At 37.2% G+C, this 22919-nt stretch overlaps 1 protein-coding gene across 5 annotated transcripts in view; it reads right to left on the reverse strand.

The window, feature by feature from the left end:
* The window catches only part of ETV1 (ETS variant transcription factor 1), a 93015-nt gene extending 75182 nt beyond the window's left edge, over positions 1-17833 (reverse strand). Inside the window, exons 1-7 of one of the 5 annotated variants that reach the window (XM_014788213.2) lie at positions 17388-17833; positions 16407-16701; positions 16112-16308; positions 15847-15978; positions 14950-15037; positions 13474-13521; positions 3834-3887 (exon numbers count right to left, since the gene is read on the reverse strand). In XM_014788213.2, coding sequence (XP_014643699.1) covers positions 3834-3887; positions 13474-13521; positions 14950-15037; positions 15847-15891 — 235 coding nt within the window. In that variant the 5' untranslated portion in view covers positions 15892-15978; positions 16112-16308; positions 16407-16701; positions 17388-17833. Of the gene's footprint in view, positions 1-3833; positions 3888-12952; positions 13443-13473; positions 13522-14949; positions 15038-15846; positions 16006-16111; positions 16309-16406; positions 16835-17387 lie in introns of those variants that run through there. The other 4 variants (XM_087427090.1, XM_087427211.1, XM_087427150.1 and 1 more) reach the window with 4 other exon arrangements.
* Between the last annotated feature and the right edge of the window lie 5086 nt (positions 17834-22919).

Below are 22919 nucleotides of genomic sequence, written 5' to 3' on the forward strand. Positions count from 1 at the left end.
AACCATTTTATTTGATTGAAGTATGTAAGGAAATCTGATTATTCACGTTTGAAAAACTAGACCATAGAATTTATAGACAGGCCACACAAGGGGAATGGAGTTTCTTTCTATTCCTAGAGATAGGATCCCTCTGCCCCACTAAGCATTCCCAGACAAACGAGAATCAAACATTTGTAAAAGGCCTTTAAGAGATAATATAACCTTTCATTTCCAATATATGGTAACCTTCTCCATCTAGAAATTCCCTATGCCCTATTCCTCTTTTTAAAAAAATCATTTCCCTCTTGTTTCATCCTCAATGAAGACTGAAATTAACTGGTCACCATCACGTGAACAATAGTCCTTTATGTTAGTGAGAATGTGAAATAAAGCACACCTCCATTTTCTTTTTATTAGACTATTTCAGAGTTATTTTTACCTTTTTTTTTATAGGTTTCCTTTATAATGAGGTATTTTATTCACAAGTCCCAGAGCCATATTTGTTAAACTGAAAATATTCACTAAATGAAGTAAAATAAAATTTTAGCATTCTGAAAATGTTTGGCTAAACGTTCATGGTTTCAGCATGTTTTTCCAGAGTGAAATTATGTATATTGCTTTAAGGCATGATCATATGTTTCTACCTTAAAAAAGGAAACGATTTTGAAAATACTTAGGAGAAAATAAGCACTAAGAAGCTGATTACGATTCTGACGACAGTTTTTCTTATTGTGCTTTTGTAACGTGCAAGGCATACTGAATATGACATGCCCCTAAGAAGTTCAGTTTTATCAACATGTATCTAAAATATTATAATATAATAAATACAAGATACAAGATGCTATAGAGTCTAACTCTGCAGGGTGAATATGGCAAAGAAAAGCTCAAGAGAGATTACAATGTGGTGAAGTTTAAGCTGAGTCTGGAGAAGGAGGTGCACCAGATTGCAAAGCAAAAGTAAAAACTTTTATAGCAAAATGAACACGCACAAAGGCAAAGAAGCATCAAACAACTCGCTCTATTTGGAGAACTGAAAAATTAGAAGGGCTCACTCACAGAGAACCAGAGGGAACAGCATGCTTTGATGGCAAGAGTTAAAACTGAAATGGTAGTTAAGGCCGAGGTTATAGAACAATATTCTGTATAGCTAAAGAATTAGGACTTTGTCCTGTAGGAAGTTTAAGGAGAACATTGACAAGGTCAGATGGCTGTGTGTTAATGCCATTGCAGAGAGTGGACTGGAAGGAGGGAAAATTGAAGGCGAGAACACCAATCGAAAGGCTGATTCACCAGTTCAGTCAAGGCAGAATGGGGTGTGAACTAGGGTAATAAAATAGAGATGGGGTAGAGGCCATGAAATTAGGATATATTTGAAAGGTAGAATCAACAACTTAAGCAATTGGAAGCTAATGGTAAAGAACTGGGAGGGATTGAAAATAAATCAAAGGTTTTCAGCTTGGATGGTGCTGCCATCAACTTAGAAAGGCAACAGAAGTAAAAGAGAGATGTTGGTCACGAAAAATAATGATTTCAACACTGACCTTGCTGAGTGTGAACTGTCTGTGGGGCATAATGTTGAGGATCAGGGTTGCTGTGTAAACGGTGTTTTATGCCGACACTCAGCTGAGGGCTGAGGGGGTGAATCCAGAGGGGTTTCATTTTCCTAATTTGCACAGGGACCCCAGTGGTGGATCAGGTGTTATCGCTAGACCTAGCTAGAGATAACAGTGGAGGAGACACAGCAATACAGAACTGTGCTGACCACTACAGCAGCCAATAGCCACGTGTCTAGTTAAATTTAGAGTCACGAAAATTAAAAATGCATTGCTTCAGTCCCATTAGCCACATTTCAAGTGCTCAATGACCAATGTGGTTAGTGGCTACAGTATCAAATGGTACAGATATAGATTATTTCCATCATCACAGAAAGTTCTATGGGACACGCTGGCATGGCCTGTGTAAATTAAGGGGAAAGGTTTGGGGACAGGACTCCAGAAAAGAGAAGGAAAGGAAGACGAGTAGAGTGAGAAGGAGTAATCAAAGGAGTAAAAAGATAAAGGAAAAATCATACCACTGTGGATCAAGAGAAGAGAGTTCAAGGAGACGAAATAGTCAAGAATACAAAAAGTTGAAAAGAGGTCAAATAAGAAAAGGAGTAAAAAATTACCTTCAGGTAGTTATTTTACACAGCATTCGGGATACTATTGGAATCATTACCAATTTCTTCAGGTGTAAAAATGACTCAATGAGACTGATTCTCCCACTCAGAGGACAGGTTTAGCTTTAGAAAGAACTCAAATGCTCCACAGGAAGGGAAAAGTTGGAAATGTGACCATTCTCTTGCCATACTTGAATGAAGAAGGGGGAGGCCTTTCTTAGCCATCCTCCTTAGCTGTTGCCCTTCTGGGAGTTTCTAAGAGTCTCTAACTAAGGTCTATAGCATCGCTGAATAGGTTTCTTGAAATCATATGTCTAATAATTATATTCAGACATCAAACAGCACACAAAATTCTCTTTTCAGATCAACAATCAAACTGATAGAACAGCAGTTACCAGGGGCTGGGGCAGGGAAGTGGGGAGGTATTTTCTGGTAAGTACAGAGTTTCAGTATGGGATGATGGGAAAGTTCTGGAGAGGGATAGTGTTCATGTTTGCACATCAATGTGCCACTGAACTGCACACTTAAATATGGTTAAAATGATAAACTGTCTGTTGTGTATATTTTACTACAGTTTAAAAAAAAATTTTAAATGAAGCTGAACAAAAACATGTAACATGGGAAAGAATCTGCAAGAAACCTCCTCTTACAACCCTTGACACCTGGGAAATTTAAGAAACCAAACACAAAACTTAAAAACATTGCTTACAAACATCTGTTACATGAAGTAACATAGGTATTTGTATTAGATTTATGATATTAGGTCTGAAAATAGAGGTTTGGTAAGTTGTAAGGTATTAAGCATCTCTTGTTGCTGTTGATAGTGCCTCCTGTGAAAATGTCAATGGTCTGGAAAAATGAAACAAGTTAGAGCTTTCAAAGGTGCTAACAGAACAAATCAGAAACAAAGTTTCCTAATCAAGATTGCATTTACACCTTTTCTTTTACTATTTGCACCTTAGGTCAATAGCTGCAATTAGCTGGTAAAATGGTAAAGCATAAATATCAGAATAAACCCCAAGGCAACTGTGTTTGTACAGGCAAAATGCTCACTCTGCAATTACAGTAGGGCGAGTATCCCATGAATCACTCCTCATGCATTCTCTGACATCAGGCCCTGGAGCAAGGCTCAGGGAAAGAAATACTGAAGGGCTCCTAAGAGAAGCCAATGGCTACTTCCATTTGTGTTAGTGCAACCAGGAAACAGAAAATGAGGCTAAAAATTAAACCAAAGCAGGTAAAAGTTCATGAATGTAAAATAATACAATAAGCCAATGAATGTTTGGTCCAGAATTTTTATGTTATACAATAAATAATCTTCTATGGATTTTAACTGACTGTCTCCAGCATCCAGACTTTTCCTTGTGAACATACAGAAAAACTAGAATAAACATTGGCACATTCATGGATCACACACTGTTTCTTCTCCAAGGATATTAAGCAAAAACAGAGAACAAGACCATCTTTTAATCAAATCAGTTTTCCTTAGCTACTATTTGGAGCTCTGCTCTGATCATCAGGGATTCTGCTGATGTCACAATCTGACAAATAAAATCACCTCATGACTGTAAGCTAAAGAGGCACTGACACAATACAAGAACAGACACTGGAAGTGGAGCAAACCAAAGAGAGAGAAGGAAAGAAGGAAACAAGTGAGACAAGGAAAAATTCAAGAGATGAGTCATACTATACTTACAACTTTCAGCCTGATAGTCTGGCACAAACTGCTCATCATTGTCAGGTACCTGAGCTGAAGAAAAAAAAAATTTTTTAAAAATTAAGAGAGAAACTGCCAAGGCATAAGGAATGTCAAGTAAAAGCTTTCAAGTAAGATCTTTTTAGGCTGAGATCAAACCTACTATTATTTGCCAATGAGCTCCTATTTAAAATGGTATTAACAGCAGTACTTGGGAGGGGAAACAGAAGCGATCATTGATGTCAACTGGAAAACATATGTGTCAGAAATACAATGGTGGCAGTTGTAGTCTCTCTGAATTTCACCTGCTAGATGAAAATAAAAAACATGCAAAATAAAAGAAGCTACAGGATTTCTCTTAGCTGTAGTGTTTCTTTTTGCAAGAATAGAGTCAAAGGTATTTCAATTCACCCACTGCCAATGTTTAAGCAGCCCATTTAAATTAACTACACAATTCTTTCAAATGATGTGCAGTTATCACACACATCCTTCTGCTTTTTAGAAATGTCTGCTTTTGGTATGTTCGGTCTACTGCAAATTAGACTACCATAATAAAAATGTTTGCCCTAAATTTGGCCAAAATATGCGACAAAGTTTTTTAAATGAAAGCATCGTCATTGATATTGGTCATTTGATAAAATATTATATTTCGATGATAATGGTCATAATAATAAAAACAATAAACAACAAAAATAAACTCCATCTTCTCACGCAAAATATTTTCCTGGTGGCTATTCAGCACTAACAAAAAGAATGTCACTATTTCATCAGTCCTAATGTCAGAGGACTTCTCTATTTTTAGTAAAGGAAAAAAATACTGAATAGCCAGGACTTAATCCATTTGGCAGCAATCAAAACACAAGTACACTTTTTCACTTCTAAAATATTTTCATCATGGTTGACTGAGACATCAAAATAACCTATTCCAAATTGACAGAATATTACGAAAACAACTTTTACATGCACACACAAATATGCACTGTGAACACACACATACAAACTACATAAAATAGAAGCTAGGTTACTTTTAATTTGGTAAAAATACCATGAGTTATCATCCTAATTAACTTTAGCTATGATCTAATTAGCTAGCGTTACTTTACCAGTATTATCTAATACTGAAACTTTTTACCTAATCAAGTCATATTAAAACAGAGGTCAATTAATTTTTAAAAAAGAGTCTATTTTGTATGGGGAATGCTTATTAAAATAATCAATCTCTATTGAAAAAGTGTTGGGTTGATAACTGAATGAGTTAAGAAAAATTCTATATAAAAAGAAATTCTACGGCCGGCCCCGTGGCTTAGTGGTTAAGTGCGCGCGCTCCACTACTGGCAGCCCGGGTTCGGATCCCAGGTGCGCACCGACGCACCGCTTCTCCGGCCATGCTGAGGCCGCGTCCCACATACAGCAACTAGAAGGATGTGCAACTATGACATACAACTATCTACTGGGGCTTTGGGGAGAAAAAGGAGGAGAATTGGCAATAGATGTTAGCTCAGAGCCAGTCTTCCTCAACAAAAAGAGGAGGATTAGCATGGATGTTAGCTCAGGGCTGATCTTCCTCACAAAAAAAAAAAAAAAAAAGAAAGAAATTCTGTGTTAAAAATTCCATATAAAAAAGAAACATAACATATATAGAATTCAAGTTTCTTTTAATCAGTTTATTCAATAGTATTTTTAAAAATAGAAATATTTGGCTGAATAAAGTTTGTTACATTATTCACAGCATAACCTTGCCTATTATCAAAATATATGCAGTTTGACATTGATTCTAACAACTTTATTCTGTACACTAATACTAAATTTTATTAAAGACAAACTCCATTCTCTGCCATCAAATGAAACCAAAGAAATTAAGAACATTTTTCCAAATTATAACCAATGCCTATTTGATCAGCCTATACTGGAAGAAGAGGTTTTTTTTTTTCTTCATATTCCACTAACATCTGATATTAGTTACCACGGGTAACTAAAGTCATGCAAACTGCAGACCATAGTTCTGACTTACTAGCTGTGTAAACTGTGTAACATTATTTAACCTCTTTGAACTCCATTTACGTATCAGTTTAACAGTGATAATACAGGCTTTTTGTGAACATTAAATGAAACAATCTAAACATAATGCCAGACACAATGCCAGATACTCAAGAAATGTTACTTATTTTCTTTCCAAATCTCCACCCCCCACCCATTTTTTTCAAATCACACACAAAAAACTACTTCAATCATTACAATGTAAATTTGAAATTTTTACTTCTAATGAATTATATCGGAGACGAATAAAAACAACAGCTAAAATGTGTGCATTAGCATTCTCTTAGCTACAAACTTTTTTTTGACATTGCAGTCAGCTTGGTTTTTCTCATAGACTCACAAATTATAAGTGGAGGAGTACCCTTTAAAATAAATCTTCATAACAAAAAAATTACAAAAATGTTTTTAATAAATAACAGCGGGTTGACAATTAAATACTTCACATTTTTTCTATCACATCCACATGTTTTGCTTTTCCTTCTAAATTAACAGCTAAACAGATATAACAATTGAGATGCAAAATTGTCAACCACAGCAATTACTATGCTTTTAAAAAGCTAGCATTTACAGGAATCTAATAAAAATGTAATATCTCTTTACAGGAATAGTTAAAAATAGCTGGTAAGTAACAAAAATATATTTGTAACTGAATATGCTGGTATGAATGTCCTAAAGATCACAGACTTCTTTTTTTTCTTACTATCATAAGACAAAGTTGCAACTCCATGATCTATATCACTGCAAGTAAGGCATAAAAATCGCTGATGGATAAGTGGTGTGTGTTGCGCTATGGGCAGAAGACAAAGGCAAAACTTTAGAAGCAGAAGAAACCAAAAGTTATACCTACAAATATACACAAAATAGCTGCAAACTAACAATTTATAAAAAACAATAAGAATATTCTTATTTAAGAATATAAGAATTGCTATAAGAATTGCTATTTCTGTTCTAACTCCTTAACATCCTGAATAAATACTTCACACTTATGCCTGAACATATTACAGAATTTTAACAAAAAACATATGACTCACTTTTTCACAGAAGCTAATCTTAAGAAACTGAATAGACCAAATGAAGCAGCATGCTACTTAAATAGACAAAGGCTTAAGTCTCCTTCTCATTTCAAGTTAGAGTAAAGGAAAGCAGTTAACGAAAAACACAAGTTGGATCTGGGCAAGGAAAATATGACACAGTATTGCCACACTCGGATCACAGATTTCCTTTTTTCCCTCAATTCACGGGAATTCTGTGAAGTAGCAAAATACAGCTGCCTGAAAATTTGCGGCAAGTCATCCCAACTCCAAAGTGGAAAATTAACAATAGAGGCCAACCTAAAAAAAAAAGTGGTTCTTTACTACTATCTATTATAAACTATGCTTGGAATAATCACCTTTGGGGAAGGAAAATGTTTCCCCACACTACGTAATTAAAGAGGAAGGGGAAGAATAAGAAAGGAGAAGGAGAGAAAGCATATACCAAAAGACCAATAAAAGGCTTTCAAGAAGATGAAGCATGTGGATTTTATTGGTAATAGCTGGAGTGGCTCTATCAGTTCATTGCACATTAATAGACAAGTTGCCATCAAGTCTCAGGACTTCGGCTTTAAAAGGCTAGTATCTGCACTCTCAGCTATTTGCTTTACCTAGATTATTATCCAAAGTTGTTTTTTTCTCCTCTCTTTCTTTTTACTACATAGCAATCCATATTATGAGAAAGAAACTCATGAAAATATTAATCATGATCTAGATGTCACAGAATCACTAACCCTCGTTTTTAATTTTAATATACTCGCTTAACTAACATTTCCTTGGAGGTGGGCAATTTTTAAAAAGAGTTTGCCTTTATTTTATGCTTGTTTTACACTTTCAAATAAAATAATAATCATTACCTAAGAAAAGGTAAGCGTTTAAATATTTTCCAAGGTTGGCTGCAGGCAAGCAAAAACCCCCTCTTTCTTACAAACTAGGCGCCTGTTGAGTTTTCTTTTAAAGCTAGGAAAAAAGTGGAAAAATTACAAATGAAACAAATGTCAAGTATAAAAGGGGTTAATATTTAATTAAAACCAGTTCTATCCACTGTAACAATGACCTGGAGCCAAACAAGGCGGAAGATGTATGAGTCATTCTTTCTGCCCGTGAATGAGACAGCTGATCTCCTCAGCAATTCCTCCAGACAAGCAGGCAGGACTGGAGTTTTGCCTCCATTCACAAAAACACAGTCCAGCATGAGCCATGTGGCCCAACCGCAATCTTTTCATGTCACACCCTTCCAGAGAGCTAAAGCAAGTCAACTCGAACTTGCAAGATAAACACACCAACTTTATTGCTCTATCTCAAATACAGCTCAGATCCATTAAGGTCCACGTTTAAATAAATGACAAGTTTACAAAATTAAATCCATATCTATTTATACATATTTAACCCATCCTGCTTTATAGGAACTTGTCACAGAAACTTGAATGTACAAAGCTAAGAGGGAAGAAAGGAAAATGGGAAAGAAAGGAGGATGGAAGGAAAGAAGGAAGAAACGAAGGTAGGAAGGAAGGGGAAAAACCATTAAAGAAATGCCTTATTTTTCTTGCCTAGTATTCAGATTTTCTCTATCCCAAGATTATAGTAGATTATTGCTGAACTTGGTGGCATTTCACTTTGAATTTACGGAGTTAGAAACAAGCTTCTCTGAAGAAATTTAAATTTTATTTTAAATAAAAGTAAAACAACAAGAAAATCAATCTTTGCACAGTGGTATTCTGTTTAATCCTAAAATGAAGCTTCAGGCCATGGAACAAAATAATCACGAGGCCACTAAGCCTGGTTTTATACCACATCCGCTTTTAACATTAAAACGATTATACCAATGTTTAAGCATTAATTAATGCAGAAGTATAAACATACTCAACATACAAGAAAGGGAACTATTTCCCCATGACAGAAACATCTTTAATACTTGATAAAGACATCCTTTCTATATACTTTGTAAGAAAGAAATCAGTAAGTTTCAGTTGTCTTTAGTCTCAAACCAGCTTCAATTCCTAACTCTCAACTGACCTATATAGTGACTTGAAAACTTACGGGTAGCTCAGAGCTGTTGTTTTCTAGCCAAATATTTTCCCCAATGCTACAGAGGGCTGACTTTATTATTATTATTATTTTAATCTGAAGATTGTACAAAGGTCAAAGGGAATAAAGTTATATTGTGAAATTCAAGAAAAGTAAACATTTCCTGCAACTGAACTAGAAAATCCCAGCGACGTATTTCAGTAACATTGATTAGGACCTCTGAAAAAACTCTCTCTAGGCTACACCGAATCCAAATTTTATTTTTAAGAAACTTTTGTGTTTTGCAAATAGACCCTAGATGAACAGGCATTTATATAATCCAATGAATAATTAAAAATATAATACATTTACTCCACATATCTTTTAATCAAGTCCAAATGAGAAGTCTTTCATATTTTAGAGTATTTCCTGGTACAACAAAAAGAGGGGTAGTAGTCCTCCCTTCCCCCACACGAAATGACTCTTGCTCAATTCTAAAAGATAGTATGAACTTCTGTAATCTAATGCTTAATTCTCAATTCCTTTTTTCTGTAAACCACATAAAATAATGTAGTTTTTAAAGCTTTTATTCCTTTCTGGATCACATAAAAACAAAAAAACATTTATGAGCACGTATCCAATATATGTTCCATTTTAAAAAGAAACCGTATAATTTTTGAAAAATAAAAATGACTGCATTATGACTATTGTGTATTGTGGATGACATTATGGACAGAAAGTAACAATAGCACATATCATTTAAGGAACTTCATAATAAATGATTTTGAATATAAGTTTAGTGTCAGGCACTGAAGTGAATTGAGGAGATACAAGGACATCTCTACTTTTAAGTAAACCCGACCATTATTTGAAGGTCACATAAAACAAAAGAAAAAAAAAAGCCTGATCTGCATGAGGTAATAACTTTTGGTGCAGAAAGGTTATTCTTGGAGATAAAACTTTGACTCAAGTGTGGTGGCAGCAAGAAACTTTACTATACTACCACTGAAAAATATTTTACCCTGATGGCAGCGAATCACTGTTGACTTTTTTCCTTAGTTTTACTGTTGAAAGCGAAATGCACGAACATCTAGACTCACATAAAAAAATAAGGTTCAAAAGTGGGTTCAAAAGTTGCTATGTATTTACATTAGATACATATGAAATTTATTATTTCTCTTTAAGTGTGTTGGTAAGCTTTAATAAGCAACTTTAGAAAAGTGCAATCCTTTTTAAACTCAATTTTACATCCTTCTATTTCTGTCCCCCCACACACAAAAGGGTCATTTTAACTATGAATTTCCAGGACACCATTCACTAAAGCACCACTTAAACCAGGTTGTTAAGAATAAGACATTATCCTGATGTTGATGGGATTGATATTTGAACTCATTATTTCATGGGATCAAATAATTGAAATTGCCTTTCTGTCAGTAGCAATCTAATTCAAAAGACAAAGAATCAATAAAGAATTGTACATGGCAAAATTACAATATAAAGTAGCTATGGCAAAATTTAAAATAGGCACATTCTCTAATTTTTTTTTTAGCTGCTACTGTGGTCACTGAAAACATTACCTTTTCAATTTTCTTCAGAATGAGAAGTGATTATTTGAAATTGTGCTATATATGTTAAAAACCTTTAAATTGCAATGTTGGTATTCGGAGAGTGATACTAATATAAAGTTAAATTCTTCACAAATATATTTTTGATCCCTGTTTGGAAATTAATTTTTTGGGAGAATGGCAGTGTATCTTTAGCGAGGTCTTCTGTGAAGTGAAAATACTAGTTCCAATTCCACCCTCAAATGGTCCTGCCTTACCCATTCCAATTTCTCCATAAACATAAAACACATTTCATAATCCATAATAATTTACCTATGACTGATCCTTATGTTGCACTTTGGGTCTAATTTATAAAAATTCTTATAGGAAAAAACAAATTAAACATGCTAGGATATATCATTTTCCAAGTATTGGGACTTTGATAAATTTTTTAAAAATATGATTTTTATATGACGCATTACAACTAACTTGATTCTCACGTCTACTAAGATTTTTAGACCTGTTTAACTTCCCAGTGGGATTCTAACTCATGGGAGAAACTTGGCCAATTGCCAATGATCTTTTTTAAAAGGGTCAAGATGCCTTAAAATTCCATGGTCACTTCTTGGCTACAAAGCATTATGAAAAGAAATATGTAAACGGTTCAGAGTCTGCCAATTTGGCAATGTTTTAATTTCTGGATGTCCAGAAGGACATAAATGGACAAATCTAGCTATGAATAAACTAGTGTAATTTTGAGATCTCTTCTTAGCTAATATTGTCCAAGACGTGGGATAAGTCAAGTTAAAATGCTAATGCAAATGATGTAATTATATGTAATTGCTAAAAATAAAAATAAATGTGCAGTCTATTAACAAATAGTAAAAAAACTCTTCTCACTATTAGACTTAAAAAATCATACTAACAACTTTGTGCTTATATCATGATAGGGTAAATTCATGTAAATTATTTTGAAAAATGTTTAAATTATTCTAAAATGCAATCTTATCCATAGTTTATAAATAGGATCCCACCTGGGTCTTCAGTAAAACACTCCGAGGTTTAATTCTTGAACTTATTTAAGATTATGAATTCTTTTCTAAGTAAAAGTCCATGTTCCTCCAAACACATCAGTCATTTTCTAGGTTTATTTTCTATAATGCAAAATCTTCAGATTTGATTTACAGGTATGGTAATAACCATGGGTAAGAATATTCAGCGAAGAGTTTTGAAAGATAAACTGGGATAAATTATTCAAATCACTTATCCGAGCGACAAAGAAACAAAACAAGTCAAAAGTAAAAAACTGTATTGAAACTGATTATAAAATGGTAAGAGTCTGTCACAGATTCCACATTTTAAAATTCCAGGAACAGAGTTGCTATGCACATTCAAAATCTGCCAGCAAGTGCACTGATTTGGAATCAATGAGACTTAAACATCTCAAGAACCAACAAACCTTCCAGAACAATTAAAATAGATATTTTAAGTTATCTTGGAGAAGCGAATAAATTCCCTCATAAATGTAATCTTCTCACAACCTTCAACTTTGCAAAAGTAACAGATGAAAAGTTAATGCAAGAACCTCTGTGCAAATTTTTCTTGAAAAAGTTACATTTGAATATATGGCTTATGTTGCAATAATAAGTAACCTATTGCAATAAGTTTCATTTACAGAGACAAGCAAAATGACCTTTAAATGTAACTAAAACTTTCATTAATACTTACCTTTCATTAACATACAAATACAATCACCCTTTCAAAGGGCTACTAGGAAAGCTATTTAACTGAAGATTCATAAAGATTGCAAAAGCTCTTTGGAGAACTAGAATATCACCAAAACAAAGAAACTTATTTTACATGCTAACAGCAACTTGAGCAACTGCAACAAGACCACGGATAAAACACAGCAGTCTGCCTCAAAGTAGAACAGCAACACTTGGGTTTCACTTAAAGAGACCCTCTCTCTCCTTTCAACCACCTTAAAAATCTATTCCAAAAACTGCACGTTTCCCATATAATATAAAGACAGAAATAATACAATTACACTCAGTGCTTAATATCTACAGTTTTCTCTTTGTGTTTCCCACAAAACACATCATAGGATAAAATTAATATTTCACATTTATTATGACAAATACACAAGAAAAATTTCAAATTACGGACGCTAACAAAAGTCCCTCATCATTAGGCATTTCTCAAGTTGTATAAAGCTATACCGAAGCAATATCTCATTGTTCCTATAAAATAAAGTTTCATGCAATAAAAGATACAATAGATTGCAACACAAAATTTTATCCAATAGTAATCAAAAATCAAAACAATGCCTTCTAAATGTCTCCTTGCTATATTAAATAAATCCTAAAAAAATGACATAATAGCAAAGATCAATTTCAATAAACATCACATAATAGCAACAAATAGAAAACATTTTTAAAATCCTCAAAGCCCCCAAAGATTTATTTTAAAGCCACCGATTTCCTATGCATTGGATACACACCTAACGTTCTGTGTTGTGAACAAGGTGGAAAGAAGACACTTGCACTTAAATCTTGAAGCATCCCGTCCTGATGAACCCAGAGAAACTAATTTCTGCCATCAGAAAAGTCCTCCACCAGAACACCAAATAATGATATGCGCTGCTCTAAAGGAAACAGCAAGCCGGGTTCTGGCTCTAGGAGGTCTCTCGAGGTACAATAATATAAACCTGATCAATTGCAATTAAAATCTGAACAGAGGCTTAGAACTTGAAGTCTTGGTGCATTAGTTCTTGCCAAAAGCAGATGTGATTGTGAGCTGGAAGCAATTTCTCCTGGTAATTTGTGATGACACTGGGTAGTGCAGCCCCAGATTCCCCAAAGACAAACTCATCAGAGGCTCTAATGTATGCATGACACATGAGGTGGCTCTTTTAGAGCTCAATTAATTGGGCTGAACATTAAGACAGCAAGTTCAGGACTTTTTTTTTTCTCTTCTAGAGTTGCTTTTCCCCTCCCTTTAAAGCAATTTTTTTTGCCTTACCTTCTGCAAGCCATGTTTCCTGTAATTGACTTAGATCTTGAAAGAGTTCTAAAAAACAAGTCAAAGACATAAACAAAAGATTTGCAAACCTTTAGGCTCCATTAAATGGAAATGTTTGTCATGAAATTGGTATTAAATATCAATTTAATTTGGGGAGGGGGGGTCAACATAAAAAGAAAATAGGGTTCATAACTTAATTATCTCAACAATCCTGCCCGTTCTGATGGCTATTAAGCAACACTTCTTTAAGAAATTGTTTTAGTCAACTAAATAATAAAGTCAATATCTGTTTTTTTCCCCTGTTTAACAAATAGCTCAGTACATAAGCTCAGGGATAGCAGACACACATATACTAGGATTCACAAAAAGGCTGAGGTGAAGGTGTGTCTATCCATGGAAACCTTTCTTAAATATATTCAACTCTTGCTAAAATAGTAGTAGAGGAAAGATTAAAAAGACTGAAAAATAGTTTATTTATATCTTCTGAATCTTATGTACAAGATGTAACAATACATGGTATAATACTCAAAGTACTGTATATTTTCAGGTTCAATGCCTCAAAACTAAAAGGGACAACTTTTAAATACAAGATTTTAGAGAAAAAATTCCACTATAGGTAGACAAAAGGTTTACAAAAGTCAGAAAGAGAATGCCCTGGTACCTGTTTATTATCAAGTCCAAAAGTGTGTGTTCTGTCATAGTGGGGAGGGAGAGGGGTGTCTAGTAAGTACGAAGACTTGAGGAAGTTTCAGAATTCAATATACCTAATCTAAAGGGCAAACTGAGACTTGATAATTAAATCTAAGTATATTAAGTTTATTATGAATGCTCCCATATGGCTGGAATAATTTATAATACATTGACCTCCTACCAACAGTTCATGAAAAGAATCTGCAACCTAATTTCCCAAATAGGTATTATAATTATTAATTAGGCTTTAATTATGATTCGGTGAATACTTTAAGGCCTGTAAACAAAATATTAGGACCTCACGATGTAGTCATCAAAATCATCCGTGAAAAATTTGATAAGAGTATATAGTTTTAGTGTCAGAGGGATGGGAAATCAAACAGTCACTTATATTGTTTAACCTCCAATAAAGTGGAAAGGAGACATTAAGCAGTGCACATAGCTGATTATTTGTTCCACTGTGTTGGGTATTTTTAAGTTGTTACCTTAGTGTTTGGGATTAGTTATATGCCATATAGACAAGGGTATTTAAACACAAAAGAATGATTAAAAGAAGGATGTCAACTGTTAAGTTTTTATTTCCTCCTTTCATTAGTTTCTGACAGGGCCATAAAATATCCTCCAATGCAAACCGTCACAATACGTTAACTGCTCCAAGTAAAAGTCTTAGTTAGACGCAGTAATTTGAAAGTTTATTATTTTCAAGCTAAGACTGAAGTACTCCTCTTCTTTAGCAGGGAGGAGAGTATAGGCAGAGGGGGGATTCAGCCCAAAATCAAACCTCACCTTCTGAATCATGAGCCAGATCTCTGTTAATGAATTTTCTTTTCCTGACATTTGTTGGTTTCTCGTTACAATTTCTCCCACGCTGATTCTACAAAGGGAAAGATAAAATCCTTTAGAAAAATGTAAACCTTAGATGTCACAAACAAAAAAACGCATGCATACATAGTCTACTGAATCCTCTTTCTAAATAGAAAAATAAAAGTCCAGAGTATCAACTCGAATATTCATTTTCTGCGTTCATTTGACAGTGAAAGCTTATGCTGAGAATTCAACAGCCAGGGAGAGTTGCTTCCCAGTGCCGATCGTAACACACTACTATTTATCAGTCATATATTCATGGTATCTCAGCATCAAAACAACATTAAGCAATTGCACTTAAAGTCGTTTTTAGGCTGGATCAAAGCTAGATTAAAATACAGTGAATTTTATTCTCTGATACCCCCCTCCAAAAAAAAACAACCAAAAAGAGAGTGGTGAAATAAAAAATAGAAGAGAGAAAATGAGAAAAAAAAATAAAGAAACAAAAACAGCCCTTGTAAACAAAAAGTGTCAGCATTTGTCTCAACTCCATTCTTTTCAATGTGGCAGACAAACCCAGCCAAAAACTTTGAGTGCAGCAGCTGCTGCTGCCCTCCATCTCCTCTTCCACTCATCTTGGGCACTTTAATCAGAAAAAGGGGTCTTAAAAACAAAACTATGCCTTATCCAAATCACTGAAAGGTAAGCTCATTTTGAAGATTGGGCTTCTAGAAGCAGAGTCGCCCTACAGTGGCAACAAAGCAGATAAAGTATCTGCAATCCCAACCCCCTTGCCCCCCTCCCTTCTCATTCTCTTCCTCCCCCCCTCCCCCGTCGGAGTCAAGTTTATAAACAGCAACTTTCGAACTGATCACTCACATTGGTGACCATGTAAGGCACTTGCTGGTCATAAAATCCATCCATTCTGCTGCTCTTCGCAAATCCCAGCTCAGTATTTTATATTTCGAGCATTTAGCTGGAGATTTCCTCGGGATCTGGGCTTCTATCAACCTAGAGGGGAACAAGATGGCTTTTAGGCTAAAAAAAAAAAAAAATCATGAATGAAGCTCTTGAATTTGCATAGCTAATTACCCTCCGACGGTCCCATTCACAAAAATAACCCTCCCTACACCGCCTCCTTCACCTGGATCCAAAGAGAGCCAAGAGAGTTCACAATTTACATATTTTCGGCAGTAGCAAAAATCCGAACATGAGGCGATGTATTTATTTACACTCTCGATGTTTCCCTGCGCGGTCGATGTACCCCGGGCAGCTCTGATTCGCAAACGTGTGCAAAACTAGCAATGGCGATCGACGAGACTTGCTTTGCACCTAACGGGACTAAAGAGACGGAGACACCTCTTTCATAAGGATAGTTTTTGCAACCCACAACCATGCAATTATCTGGAGAGACACAAAAAGTTGTTGGAGAGACCCACCTGAAGGCCACGCTAGGCGAACGGCTGCAAAAAATTCCCTCTAAATTTAATAAAAACATTAATTATTGCCCAGCACTTCCCCTTGGAAGCCGAAAGCGCCTCTGACAGAGCTCAATTCGGTGGTTTTTCCTCTACTTCTCCTCCAGGGGCCTCCAATCCAAACTGATGGATCGCTGCCTCCCATTGGCTCCGCGTCTCTTTCACAAGATCAGATTTCGGGCTGTCAATCAGGCGGCTTGCTGCCCCTTCTCCTGGATCTCCCGCGCCCCTCTGCCCAAAGCGGGTGCTCCGCTGCCTGGAAATGCCACAGAAGAAATCGACTGCCTTCCTAACCCACTGCTTACTGTTAAGGCGCCCGGGGAGACTGAAGCCATGTGCATCGAGTCGCCAGTTCTCCTTACTGGTGTGTCTGGTCCACTATTGGGCTGATTTCCTAAAGCACTTTTGTTCGGCTCAGGTATAGACTTTGAAGTGCGATCCACTAAGCCTGTGCCTCCTTACTCCCCCGCCTCCCCTCCCTCAGGATCTGCAGCCCCCCTACTTTTAACCTGAGGGGCACGCCTCGATCTATAGCCTCGTTCCCACCAAGCTTTTGGCTCAAGTTCTTTTCCCGTTTTTCAACACTCACCACCACCATTATGGTCAAAAACTTTTTTTTTTAACGGCCATCCTCAAGTAAAACAAGATCCTATCTTTCACGGGACAGTAAAATAAAAAATCCATGGGGAAAGCACCTGGGAGAAGCAGAGGAATTGCTTGTTAGGAGGGGCTGCTTTGGGAGGGAAAACGGGAGGACTACAGAGCAATTGAGGTGAGAAAAAGTATAAAAATCAAATCCGTCCCACGTGGGACAGGGTGCTTGCAGTCCACTGTAGAGGTGGGGAGGAGCAGGGAGGGAATGGAGTGGCTCGGATATCCTAGGGACCCGCAGGTTTCCTGAGCTTTTGTTATGTATACACGGAGGCAGAGGGTGTCACTTACTGTACTCGACGTTTTCACTTCCTCTCCAGCTTTTAAACCTCCAGAGTCCGGAGTTGGGAGCGAGCGGGGAGGGGGCTCGGGTTTCAGGGACAATGACTGGGACATTAAAAAGTGAGGGCTGCAACTCTGAAACCACTTGCCCTGACCCTTCTATGGGGCTTGGAGCTGTAGTCACTTAAGAAGCCTCAGCTCAGCAGGGGATGGGAGGCCGCAGGGATGGGACCAGGGACTCAGCGGTGTTGAAATTCACTTGTGATCCTGGTGACGACCAGTGCGCGAGACCAAAGGACGTTTCCGGCAGCTGTTCCACTCGTTGGGAAACGTGCTGCAGTTCTCAATTTCTATTTGAAAGTTTCCTTCCTTAAATGGAACGTTGTGGAGACGCAGGAGTGTGAGAGCACAAAACTCAATTCCGGATCCATGTAGGGAACCATGAGCGAACAGATCTACGTCAAAAGAAATTTTTTAAATAAATAAAAAAACTTATTACTGGGGAAACACCCAATCACTGTGGACAGTAAGGACACACACTGCGCATTCCCTGAAACTACTAAATCAGAGTAGCCGGGGCTAACGCGCGCACCTACAATCATTTTGAGCGGGAACTGCACTTTAACCCCGGCCAGAGAGTGGTTCCGAGCGCAGCCTGGGCCTGGAGGCTAGGATTGTGAGGTTCTGGGTACTTTCTGAGGATGCAGTCAGGCGGTGAGCCAGTAGCAAGGGTGTCCCGCCGCCCAGCACTCCCGGGATAACCCAGCCCCAGTAATCTGAGCAACAGTTTCCAAAGACCTTCTCTGCGGCCGGAGCCTGACGGGTATCCAGGGCAACCGGGAGGGGGCGGAGCTTCGGGCTAGGTCCCCGCGAGGTTCTCGCCGCAGCCAATAACGCACCGTATATTCCCAGCCCATTGTCGTTTATTGCTGACCCCGCAGCGCTCCGCTAGGAGATTGGCCGTTTGGGGAAGGGGGCGGAGCCTCTCCCGCTCAGCAGCCACCTTTCGGCTCCATTCACAAAATTCCGGCCTTTCTTGGTCACGTGGTTGGGGGCGTGGAGGGGCAGGGGAAATGACACAACAAAGGCCCAAGTTTCCCAAACCACAAAACTTTTTTCTGCCTCGCTACCGCCTCTGTGTCCCGTCCCTGAACAAATAGTAGACGAGGAAAAGGAGCCTTAGGACTGGGAGCAACAACAAGAAGGGGGGGAAAAATGTTCGAAATTAAAGGAAGGCTCACAGGGGGATAATTCTACAGTGCACTGCATACGAGAAAAGCTGCGAAAGAGGAAAGGCAGAGAATTAAGGACAGTGGGAGAAAGCCTAGGACAGACGAGTAGCTTTTGCTTGCTGCTTCAAGTCATTGCTTTTACCAGTGCAAATAGTTCGATCGTAGATGGAGTTCAGTTTTCTCACTTAACATTCTGTAATTTTCATTTCTACCTTTGATTTATCCCACAGTTTCTTGTTAACTTTTTAAAGCTTCTTTCAGGAATGTTGCACGTTTTCGCTGGCTGATAGTTTTAGTTTCCATTTCCCAAGTCCTCACTTTTTCACAGGCCACCCCCCTCCCAAGCACCCCCTTTCTCCGGAGCAGCGCTGGACTGGCGAGCAGAAACTCGGCGGGCTAATCCTCTGAGTTTACTACGTATTGCGGGGGCTCCATACTTCCCTTTTGGAGTCTTGAAACGAACTCAGCTTTTAACTATTTGATCTTAACAGTAATTGAAAATGATGTGTGAATAAGCAGTCAGTCTCGCTACAGCTCAGTTTTGTTGAAACAGCATAAAATTTTGAGATAAATGTGTCCCTCTAGCAAGTGAGCTATTGCACCATGCTCCATTCTTTCTTCCCCTTTCTCTTCTGTCTTTTTTGTGCTGTGATACTTAGTGAGACACTAGCTTTTAGTTTGGCTGCTGTTTATCTTCTGTGCTTGGCTCTGGGAGAAACCAATAGACCTAGTGGCAGAAGACATTGCAAGGGCTGAAAATTAATTTTTCAGAAAATGTTACCATTGTGGAAAATGTGTCCAGAGGCAGCTGTTCTGGCCCCAGAGAGGAACATCAAAAGTTGCACAAAGTTTCCACTACTTTTGAAAGTGAGTCTTTAAAAAATCAGCTTAGTAAATGCCAGTCCTTCTTGAATGGAAAATTTCATTTTGGCAGGATTTCAGGCATAGAATGGCAGATCAGAGGCCAAGAGGCTTTGACATTTATTTACTTGTATTTTGAAATCCCATTTGGGTTTTGAAATAAGAGCTAGCGAGGGAAAGCACCCCCCCCCCCAAAATCCATTTCTGAGTTTGGAAAGGTTTTAACTTGCATATAAAGCTATTTAAATCTTTATAGTTCCTTTGCTGTTATATAATAAAGTAAAATAATACTCATTAGTGGCTTTTCTGCAGTTTACTTATTATAACATTCTACTGAAAATGCATGATGTTAAATAAAGCAAATTTCTAAAAGCAGCAAAAAAAGGAAATAAACTAAAATGGCACTGCTTGTTTTAAATGGTTAATATGATTAAAATTTGTTCAAATTAGGTTGATTATTAAGTAAAATAGTAACTTTTATAATTTGTTTTTTAAAAATACTATGTAAAGCAAATTATTAATGGCCTAGTTTGCACAGAGCTACATCAAATAGACAAGAAAAAGATAGAGTATTAAATAGACAAATAGGCACTGGAAATGAACAGGTGACTATAATTCCAAAGGAAAACTTAGAGGCCTGACAGAATGGTAAAAGATAATCAGTGGCTCCCTGTGGGAAGAGAAGCAGGGATTTGAGAGGAAGGCAAAGCCCAGGAAGAAGGTCAGAGTATCAAGGAAACTGACACTGTGTAGAAAGCGCTGGCTTCCACTGTCAACCCTGCCATTGTCATCTAGGGCTATGCCACTCCCCAAGTAGAGGAAACGCAAACATGTGATACAAAAATTCTTAACTGCACTAGAAGTCAGGACATTATACCTTTAAAAAATAAAGAACGTTTTTATCCCATCAAGTTGGAAAAAATTTTCTAACATCCAGGGATGTCGGTGTTGGGATAAAGGCACTTACGTATATTGCTGGTTGGAATGTGACTTTCTGAAACCTTTTTAAAGTAAGTTTATAATATCTACTAGACCCTAAAGTGTACAATATCTGTTAGACCCTAAAATTGGACCCAATACTCCTGATTTGGGAAATTCATCCTATAAAAATAAAAGCAACGTGCATAAAAACATTTATTGAAATATTATTTATAGAGGGCAAAATTTAGAAGCAACTTCAATACCCACCAATGAGGGAATGGTTTTAACACAGTATGATAGTTTCGTACTTTGGAATTCCATTCTGGTTATGTAGCTGTTAAAAAGCATGCTCTGGAGCCAGCCCCGATGGCCTAGCGGTTAAAGTTTGGGGCACTCCACTTTGGCAGCCCAGGCCCAGTTCCTGGGAGCAGAACCATACCACTCATCTGTCAGTAGCCGTGCTGTGGTGGTGGCTCACACAGAAGAACCAGAAGAACTTACAAGTATATACAACCATGTACTAGGGCTTTGAGGGAGAAAAAGAAGAAAAAAGGAGGAAAGATTGGCAACAAATGTTAGCTTAGGGCGAATCTTCCCCTGCAAAAAGAAAAAGAAAGAAAAAAGTATGCTACGTCCTTGGTTCTCAAATTTCAGATCTCATTAGAAACACCTCGTTAAAAATTCATTTCTGAGTGGATCCGTAAAGTTTCTGATTCAGTAGGCCTGGGCTGGGGCCCAGGAAGCACATCACATGGAAATTCTGTTGCAGATTTTGTTGTAGTTGGTCTATGAATCTTTCTTCAGAAACCCTGGGTTGGACTTCAACCAGAAGTTCAAAGGGAGGGCTGCAATGTGTACTAGTGCAAACATGTTTTGCTTGACCCACCTAATATTGACCCTCATGGGGAATTCATTGTTAATATTTAAAATTCAGATTTCCAGTATTGCTTGACAAATCAGAGATTATAATAACACTGAGCCCAAATTCCCACATGGCAACCATTGGTTGGAGCTAAATACTACTACCCCTTGTAAAGGAGCATGTGCTCTCAATTTTGCCTTGGTCTACACTCTTCCTCAATCCCCGCTTTTCTTGTTTATGTTACCCACCTAACCCCTGTAAGCATTTGCATGTGTCAACCCTGATTTACATGTGACATAGCATGTTAAGTAAAAAAATCAAGACACAAATATAGAGTATCATATATCGTGTTTTTGTTCAAAAGAAAAACTAGTGTACATAAAGGTATGTGTATGTATATATACATACAGATAAATGTCTTTATACATATATACCAGTGTTTCTCAACATTTTCCCTATGCCCTGTAAGGAGCCTTTTTGGACATTTTTTTCTTAATTACCTTCCTCCCATTTTTTTTTCCTAATTGCCCTCCTCCCATTAAATTTTACTACCACAGATATATTACATATCTATTTATGTCACAAACCATTGTAATACCTAACATCCATCCCTCCAAGAACCAATTTTCAACACTTGGGGGCAATATCACCCCCATTGAGAATGTGTAATATACACCTATACTTTTTTTTTCTTTTTACACATGCTATATTTGCCTAGAAATATTGATTTTTTAATCATCAAAAAGAAGGATATACATTCATCTTTTATTATTAGTTACGTATACCTCTAGTAGGTCTGATTGTAAGTATAAGTAAAAGATAAATTTTTCTTCTACTACTTGGAATGGTTTGTTACAACATGCATGTATCATAGTCATATTTTTTGATCCCTTAAAGGAATGAACAAATTAGAGTTAGTTTTGCAAGAACTACAGAAATTTTCATTTATAGAACAGGCATATATCTAGGTAGTCATGGGTCTTAATTTTTTAGTAATACATAAAGTTTGGAATAACTAAGAAGCAAGGAACAAAACACAAATCCTTTACCTTCCTTTATTTTTATTTTTGATTTTTTGGTGAGCAAGATTGGCCCTGAGCTAACATCTGTTGCCAATCTTCCTCTTTTTGCTTGAGGAAGATGGTCCCTGAGCTAACATCTGTGCCAGTCTCCCTCTACATTGTATGTGGGACGCTGCCACAGCATGGCTTAATGAGCAGTGTGTAGGTCTGCACCAGGATCGAAACCCACGGACCCTGGGCCACTGAAGCAGAGCACGCGAACTTAACCACTACACCACTGGGCCAGCCCCTCCTTTACCTTCCTTTAGAAAGAGGACCGCTTGCATTTCTTTTAGAATTGAAGGCGTGGCATTGGTAACTTTAAAATAAACAGTAAAACATCAGCAGAACTCACCAATCTCCACTCTTAAACAGTTGTTTTCTGGACCACAGTGAGAGATGCAGGTGTGGTTGCTATGCTTTCCTCAAATGTAAAAGACAGGTTAGTAACAAAGGCAAAAAATGATTCTAAAAGTCCATTTTAGAAGTGGAATTTTATTCTCCTGGACACAACTTGATTTAGAATGATCTAAACCACTAACAATAAAGTTAACCTTTTATGTGTATTAGACATTGGGAGGAATGATATTTCCAGGCTGGCTTC

The sequence above is a fragment of the Ceratotherium simum genome, chromosome 1 (assembly GCF_057802395.1).
Source record: "Ceratotherium simum simum isolate JZ-2026a chromosome 1, ASM5780239v1, whole genome shotgun sequence".
NCBI lineage: Eukaryota > Metazoa > Chordata > Mammalia > Perissodactyla > Rhinocerotidae > Ceratotherium > Ceratotherium simum.